This window comes from Jaculus jaculus, chromosome 1 (genome assembly GCF_020740685.1).
Source record: "Jaculus jaculus isolate mJacJac1 chromosome 1, mJacJac1.mat.Y.cur, whole genome shotgun sequence".
NCBI lineage: Eukaryota > Metazoa > Chordata > Mammalia > Rodentia > Dipodidae > Jaculus > Jaculus jaculus.
In genome coordinates this window covers 273,677,579-273,683,606 of record NC_059102.1, presented here as the reverse complement: position 1 = coordinate 273,683,606, position 6,028 = coordinate 273,677,579, and the positions used below count along the sequence as shown (strand labels likewise).

At 44.9% G+C, this 6,028-nt stretch overlaps 1 protein-coding gene across 1 annotated transcript in view; it reads left to right on the top strand.

Moving 5' to 3' along the window:
* The window catches only part of Hydin (HYDIN axonemal central pair apparatus protein), a 433,096-nt gene that overhangs the window by 413,311 nt on the left and 13,757 nt on the right, over positions 1-6,028 (top strand). The window contains exons 78-79 of the mRNA XM_004659564.2: positions 1,478-1,755; positions 3,293-3,512. Coding sequence (XP_004659621.2) covers positions 1,478-1,755; positions 3,293-3,512 — 498 coding nt within the window. The remainder of the gene's footprint in view (positions 1-1,477; positions 1,756-3,292; positions 3,513-6,028) is intronic.

Genomic DNA, 6,028 nt, shown 5'->3' with positions numbered 1-6,028 from the left:
CTCCTAAGGGTCAAGGCTTCAAGGAATAGATGTGAGTCAGTGTGGAAGGAGTACAGTGGGCCAGCTAGGGATTGAAGAACACAGGAAAATGGGCTGTAAGAGGCCGGCCAGGGCAAGAAACCCACTAGGTATTTTATCTTACAACTCCACATTGCCCATTGTGCCGTCCAAACAAGGGGTGCAAACTAATTGCTCCCATTTACTTGTTAATCCAAATTAAAGTCCACAGCCCCAATTGGATGGGGCTCCAAATAGTTTGGGCATATCAATTCTTTTTGGTTAGTTGGTTAGATGTTTGCAGGAATGGGCCTTGCACATGGTGGGCAAGCATGACTATCACATGTTTTCTTTCATATAACCCCAGCTGGTAATATCTGCCAAATCAAAGTTGCTGGTGTGACCTGTGCTGGGCCGTTGCCTTCAGGCTAGCTCCCAGTGTTGTCTGTCATTGGTGGGAAATCTCTGGAATTGCTTTTCTGTTACAGCTCCTCTGCGCCTCACCTCATTCCCTGCAACTACAGTCCATTTGTGAAAACTGCTCCATACTCTGGACCAGAGAACTTAAGGAGTTGGCCTTCTTTAGCTTAATTTGGGTTTGCTTTTTACCATAGCCAAGGGCAATGAAAAAAAAACACAAATATGAATTTGTGCAGTGACTCTCAAAGTTTAGAATTCATGACACTGATTCATTCAGTCCACTAGTGACCCTAGAATCTGGTAACAATTCCAGAGAGGACTTTCTTATTATTAATTTTTTTAGCTAGCATATCAAATAATGGGTTTCTTGATGTTATTTTATACATATATGACCTTTATACCTTGCTCTTATTCACCCCCACTACCCTCCCTTTCCTTCTTCCCCTGTGCTGGTTCCCATCCTTCCCTCTCCTTTCCACTTTCTTGTCACATAAATATGCATATATGTATGTTAAACCTAGGCTCTGTATGTGAGAGAAAACATGAAATATTTTATATTTCTTTCCCTAATTGTCTTGTCTTGTTCTCCCTTCTAACCTTAAATGTCTTCCTTCCCCCTTAGTCCTCCTTCTATTGTCATGTCATCTAGATTCTGTATATGAAAGAAAACATGTGATATTCATCTCTAAGTCTGGCCTATTTTGCTTAACATGATAACCTCCAGTCAGAGAGCACTTCTTGAGAAACACCAGAGCACTGAATGTTTCCTGTTTCCTGTCACTATTTACTTGACCAGGGAGGAGGAAGGAAAAATTAAATGCTCAAGAAAAAAATTGGGCAGGAAAGGGAATGAATATTTATTAGACACTATATGTCACACATGACCCTTCATGATAGAGCAAACCAAGGAGGGTTTAAGTGACTTACCAAAAATGACCAAGCTGGTAACATGTGAGATTTGGCCCCTGGGCAGAAACAACCCTAGCAGCAAGACCTCCAGGAATCAAGGCCTCAAAAGCCACCCTGCTTCCGCTGCTGAGTCAAGTGTCTTTTTGTCCAGGTCATTACCTTAGAGCCCTTCCACAACATCACTTTGAGGCCTAAAGAAGTCTGTAAGCTGGACATCACCTTTGCCCCAAAGAAACGTGTCCCTCCTTTCTCTGAGGAAGTGTTCATGGAATGGATGGGGCTCCTACGCCCCCTCTTCCTCCTCAGTGGCTGCTGCCAGGCCCTGGAGATCTCCCTGGACCAGGAGCATCTTCCCTTTGGACCTGTTGTGTATCAAACACAGGCCACACGCCGCATCCTCATGATGAACACAGGCGACATGGGTGCAAGGTAGGGCAGCAGAGCCTCCCACCCTAGACTAAAACAAACATCTCTGTCCCTGGCTTTCTAAATGCTTGTTTTTCAAATGCAACAACTTCTTATTTCTGTCCTCCCCCTGCCTCAAAATATGATAGCAGTGGCCTTACCAGAGTGACAGCTACTACCATGACTCCTAAAATTAATGCTGTAGAGAACAGTGGCTCAATCCTGTCACCTGTCCTTCCTGTGGTTTATCCTCAATAATCCCAACAACATCCTTAGAAGACGAATACTACTCCTGATCCATCTTACATATGAAGAAACTGAGATTTAAGGAGATTGAGTAACTTTTCCCAAAATGATGCATGTAGCAAAAGATTATTATGTGCAGGTACCAGACTGAGCATTATACATAATCTCCTGTTAAATCATCCCCTAGCATAAGTACCACAGCATCCCCATTTCACAGATGAAGTGAGGCTCAAAAATTTTAGGTGACTTTCCCAGGATACTATAGCCAGAAAGTTGGGGGGGGAGCAGGAAACAGGTCTGGAACCCAGCCCTTCTTCCCAGAATCTTCCCTGTTCTGCTCATGAATACTGATAAGTCAGCACAGGCAGCCACCACACACCCCAAGGACACTCATCACACACAATGTGATGCGGCATCCCTGTACTGAGGAACTGACCTGCACTATCTGTCCTCTGTTTCCTGCTCAGATCAAGTGCCCAGTCACAGGAATGACTCAATTGGGTCATGGTCTCAGTGCCACCAGGAACAGATGCAATTCTCACATAAGGGATTGACTGTCCCTACATTCTGGATCTGAACAGAGATGGCAGTGATGGGAACAGTCAAGATCATGGTCTGGAGAGTTCCCATCCTAGCCCAGCTACTTGCTAGCTGCCATCTTGGGAACACATATGTGCATGTTTGTACATATGGTCCCTGATGAGTACTGAGATAGTCCATGAGCCACTTCCTTCCCCTGGCATAGCTCTGAGTGGGAGTGGAATCCCCTTACCCAGGATATGCTCTCTGCCTATGCTTTCTAACTGCTTTGTCCAAAAGGTCCCTCTCTTAGTTCCTAGGGAGCAATCAACAAGAGACCCATCACAGTAGTTTGAATGGATTTCCCCCAATAGATTTGAGAGTTTTATTCAAGCTTGTAACTTGGTGTCATTGTGGGTGGGTCCTAGGTTCAGCCCTAAGGTGTTTGGGGGTGGCCTGGAATTTCCAGCAAAAGATATGCAAAGTGCTTGAACTCTGCCTGAAATTTCTGGAGTGTGCTTGCTTGTTCTGATGGTGGTTGTTTTTCTCTCTGTGTCTGCAAGGACATGTGAAAAAGGGCCAACTTCTTCCACCATTATGGAACTTCCCCTGGATCTTTAAGCTTCAAATAAATTCCATCCATCCCATAACTTGTGCCTTGTTCGGAAATTCATCCTAGCAATGTGAAGTTGACTGCAACACCTATCACAAAAGTCTAGGCAAATTCTTTTATTTGCAGCATTGGGAACATCCTCAGAATATCAAGTTTTATCTGTCTTCTTTGGTCTTGGAAAAGGTTTAAATGGGATGCCAAGAAATTCAAGCCTCATTTCTCCATCACTCCAGAAGAAGGCTACATCACATCAGGCATGGAGGTTTCTTTTGAAGTGACCTACCACCCCACCGAGGTGGGAAAGGAAAGTCTCTACAAAAACATGCTGTGCTTCATCCAGGGAGGAAGCCCTCTGCACCTCACCCTGTCAGGAATGTGTGTGGGACCACCTGCAATAAAAGAGGTAAGCAAATGTTGGTCAAGGGTGGGAGTGAAGCTAGCAATAGAATTTCAGTCCTCATGGGCTGGAGAGGTGGCTTAGCAGTTAAGGTGCTTGCCTACAAAGCTTAAGGACCCATGTTTGACTCTCCAGGTCCCACATAAGCCAAACGCACAAAGGTGAAGCAAGCACAAGGTCACATATGCCCACTAGGTGGCACAAGCATCTGGAGTTCAATTGCAGTAGCTGAGGCCCTGGCATGCCAATTCTCTCTCTCTCTCTCTAAAAAAAATATTTCTTTTAAAAAAAAGAATTCAGCCCTCATGTCAGACATAGTGGCACATGCTTTTAATCTCAGAACTCAGGAGGCAGAGGTAGGATGGTCACTATGAGTGCAAAACCAACCTAGACCTACAGAGTTCCAAGTCAGCCTGGGCTAGAGTAAAACCCTACCCCAAAAAAGGGGGGGGGGAGAATTTAGGCCTCAATAAACAGATCAAACATTCTCCTACATCAAACTTCCCTGTTCTGCTCATGAATACTGATAAGTCAGCACAGGCTGCCACCACACACCCCAAGGACACTCATCACACACAATGTGATGCCACCAAAAAGGATATGGCGTGGTATCCCTGTACTGAGGGACTGACCTGCACTATCTGTCCTCTGTTTCCTGCTCAGATCAAGTGCCCAGTCACAGGAATGACTCAATGGGGTCATGGTCTCAGTGCCACCAGGAACAGATGCAATTCTCACATAAGGGATTGACTGTCCCTACATTCCAGGTCTGAACAGAGATGGCAGTGATGGGAACAGTCAAGATCATGGTCTGGAGAGTTCCCATCTACCACAGGGACTTTGCAATACTATTCTCACTGCTAGACTTCCTTTCCTCCTCTTTATTATTTAATTCCTGTTCTTTCTTCAACTGTCAATCCAAGCTTAGAATCACATTCTCAAGAAAGCCTACACTGACATCTCTTCTGGATCAAATTCTAAGCCCTGTTAGCCAAAGTTTAACACTTTTCTCCTTCTGTATGATTTTTTTAAATAGGTAAGCCCTCTCCTAGCCTTGTTCCTGGAAACCTAGCTGCTTGACTAGTGGGACTCTCAAGCATACCCTGGACAGACAGCACTGGCTTGCTGATCTCTCAAAAGTGTTCTTTCCATAGCCAACCTAACCTCAGGAAGCAATATCTCCTTCCTTTCTAGTAGCTCAGATTAAAACTTGAATGCCATTCTTCAATCTATTTGCAGGTGGAGTGTGTATGTGTGGGTTCACATGTGTGGTGGGCACACACGTACCACACTGCACATATGGAGGTTGGAAGACAACTAGGGTGTCGGTCCTCACCTTCCACCTCGTTTGAGGCAGGATCTCTGTTCTCATTGTTTACCACGAACTTACAGGAGGTTTCTGTTTCCACTTCCCTTCTGGGATTGCAAACAGTCTTGCTTAAGTGTCTAGCTTTGTATAGGTTCTGGGGATATGAACTAAGGTACTCATGCTTACATGACAAGCACTTTATCCATTGAGCCACTAGCCCTCATTCTTGAATCTTATTGAATTTCTACTCCAGATTTCATACATCAGAAAATCCTATTGGATCTTCAGAGAACAACTGTAATATACCCACTTCCTGCCACCCTTAGTGCCACCAGTGCCACCTAAGCCATCCGGTCTGTGGGAAGTGGTTCTAACTGGTCTTTCTTCCTCCATCACCTGTAAACATCTAGAGTGACATTAAAACATACCTGTTGCAGTCAGGTTCCCATTGCTGGTAGAAATCATCCAACCAAGATCAGCTTGAGAGATTTATTTTGGCTGATAGCCTCAAAGGGAAGCTCCACGATAGCAGGGGAAAACAATGGCATGAGCAGAGGGTGAATATCACCCCCTGGCCAACATAAGGTGGACAATAGCAACAGGAGAATGTGCCAAACACTGGCATAAGGAGACTGGCTAAAACACTCATAAGCCCTCCCCCAACAATACCCTCCATCCAGGAGGCATTAATTCCCAAATCTCCATCAGCTGGGAACCTAGCATTAAGAACACCTAAGTTTATGGGGAACACCTGACTCAAACAATCACAATATCAAATGGCATCATTCCTCCACTCAAAACTCCCCAAAGTCTTCTTGTTTCAGAAGGCAAAAGCAAAATCTCTGACATGATTCCTCAGGCCTTGCCACTCCTGGGCCCTGCGTCTTTATCTCCTCCTCTTCATAGCATTCTTGCCAAAAGGGCCTCCTTGTCAGTTGTCAAAATTCAGGGCCTTGGCAATGTTTTCTTCAGGTCTCCCCTGACTTCACCTTTAATCAAATAGGTATTCTCGAGATTATAAAGTCTTCCCTGACAACCCTATTTAAAAGGTCATGCCCACCCCCATCTGGAATCCCCTACATAGTTGATTCACTTTATTTCTGCCATCCACAGTCCATGTCCCACTTACTGTTGCCTATCTCTCCCACTGGTATGTAAGCTCTTGGAGGACAGGGAGGACACTACCTCCACTCATGTTTATTGCTGTTCTATT